Consider the following 1,774-nt stretch of genomic DNA (forward strand, 5'->3'; position numbering starts at 1 on the left):
GGCGGGGGGGGGGGGGGGGGGGGGGCCCTCTGGGGGTGAAAGCAGCCTGGATTCTCTAGGTGTTGGGGAGCTGGGGGCTGAGGAGTGGGAGTGGGTGGGACCAAGTGGGAGGGGAGGAGGCAACCTGGATGCCTGGGTCCCGCCCCCTCCTCACCATTCCGGTCCGAAATTGAGCGTCTCAGCCGCCATCCTCCCGGGCGCAGGGGCCGGCCCCTCCCCGTCCGCTGCTCCCGCCACCTGGGGGGGGGGACGGGGACCATCACACCAAGCCCTGCCTCTTACTACCTGGGCCCTGCTCCCTGGGCTCAGAGCTCCACCCCTGCCCCAGCCCTGGCTCCTGGAATCATGGAGGCAGAGCTCTGCCTCCCAAACATGCCCCGCCCCCCCCCCCTTACCTGTTGCCTGTGCCCCACACCCGGCTCTGTGCCTCTGACCCCTGCCACCTGTGCAGAGAAGACGAAGCCAGTGAGTAAAGGCCCCAGCCCCCCATATCCTTACCCCTCCTCTCAGCCCACATCTACCCTGGCTAGGGTCTCTCCACTGCCGGGGCAGGGGGGTAGGAACAGAATGACCCTCCCCACCAGCATGGGGATAGATCAACCCCACCAGGGGCATAATGAAGCCAGGAAAACCCCCCATGCGAGGCAGCGACTGACCCCGAGAGCAGCTCGGACCAGGCCGGGGGGGGCATGTCTGTGCATTCGTCCGAGCAGTGGAGGGGAGGACCAGGAGGCAGCCTGGTCCCCCCGCAACAGCGCCGGGAGCCCAACTCACATGGGGGAGCCCTGGGGTGTGGGGGCAGGAAGGGGTTTAGGTCGTAAGCATAGTACGGGGTGCAGGACACACAACGGGAGATGAACCAGGCATCTGGGCTCCTGGCACCCCCTGCTCTGCCCCCACCCCCACCAGCCAAGGGAAGACCCAGGCATTCGGCCTCCGTCCGTGGTCCTACAGCAATGACCTGCTGGTAGCACAGAACAGATGGGTTCTCCCGTGAGGAACCTGTGCCCAGAGCAGCTCACAGCAAAAGGTCATGAGAAAGGACCTGCTCCAGCCCCTAACAACTTCAAGCAGGATCGAGCCCATCAGAAGGGGTGGAGCTGGAGTCTGGTCTTCCCATGAGCCTTTGCTCCAATCTGCTCGGCTTCACTGCAGGAACAGGACTCGCATGCTGGTTGGCGGGAAGCAAAGCACGGTGGTAAGGACGCTGGAGGACTGGCAAGGAAGCCCAGACGCCTGGGTTCTCCGGGGGGGTGAAACTAGGCCTGAACCCCTGGTTCCCGTGCAGTGGGAGGGAACCTGAGGACACACATGCTGCACCCATGTGTGTTGTGTCGCATGAGTGACTTCACACCCATATATGACATCAAACATGAGTGACCCTTGACCCAAAAGTGATCTCACACCCACGCACAGCCTCACGTATGACCCCGCTACTTTGTGGCCCTGGACACGCATCCAGTACTGCCCATGCATGACCACCCACGTGACCTCACGCCCATGCACGACCCTATACGTGCATGACTCTTGACCCATGCATAATCACACACGCGAGTATGACTTCAAACAAGACCTCACCCCTGTGACTCTTGACACTCGGGTAACCTCACACCCCCCTGATCCCAAACACACCTGAGCCTTCCCCCACGGGCGACCCCCGTGGCCCCGCCCCCATATGACGTCACGGTCCCCCCAGGCCCCCACCTCCCCGTCCCCACCACGGGGGGCTCCATAGCGACCGGGGGCTCTCCATGGCAACCCCGGGGGCGGGTCC

At 63.9% G+C, this 1,774-nt stretch overlaps 1 protein-coding gene across 1 annotated transcript in view; it reads right to left on the bottom strand.

Annotated features, from left to right (window-relative positions):
* Positions 1-1,668, bottom strand: part of GIGYF1 (GRB10 interacting GYF protein 1) — a 10,469-nt gene extending 8,801 nt beyond the window's left edge. Inside the window, exons 1-3 of the mRNA XM_025211138.1 lie at positions 657-1,668; positions 396-443; positions 155-237 (exon numbers count right to left, since the gene is read on the bottom strand). Of these exons, the coding sequence (XP_025066923.1) occupies positions 155-237; positions 396-443; positions 657-701 (176 nt within the window). The 5' untranslated portion in view covers positions 702-1,668. The remainder of the gene's footprint in view (positions 1-154; positions 238-395; positions 444-656) is intronic.
* Between the last annotated feature and the right edge of the window lie 106 nt (positions 1,669-1,774).

This window comes from Alligator sinensis, unplaced genomic scaffold, assembly GCF_000455745.1.
Source record: "Alligator sinensis unplaced genomic scaffold, ASM45574v1 scaffold553_1, whole genome shotgun sequence".
Lineage (NCBI taxonomy): Eukaryota > Metazoa > Chordata > Crocodylia > Alligatoridae > Alligator > Alligator sinensis.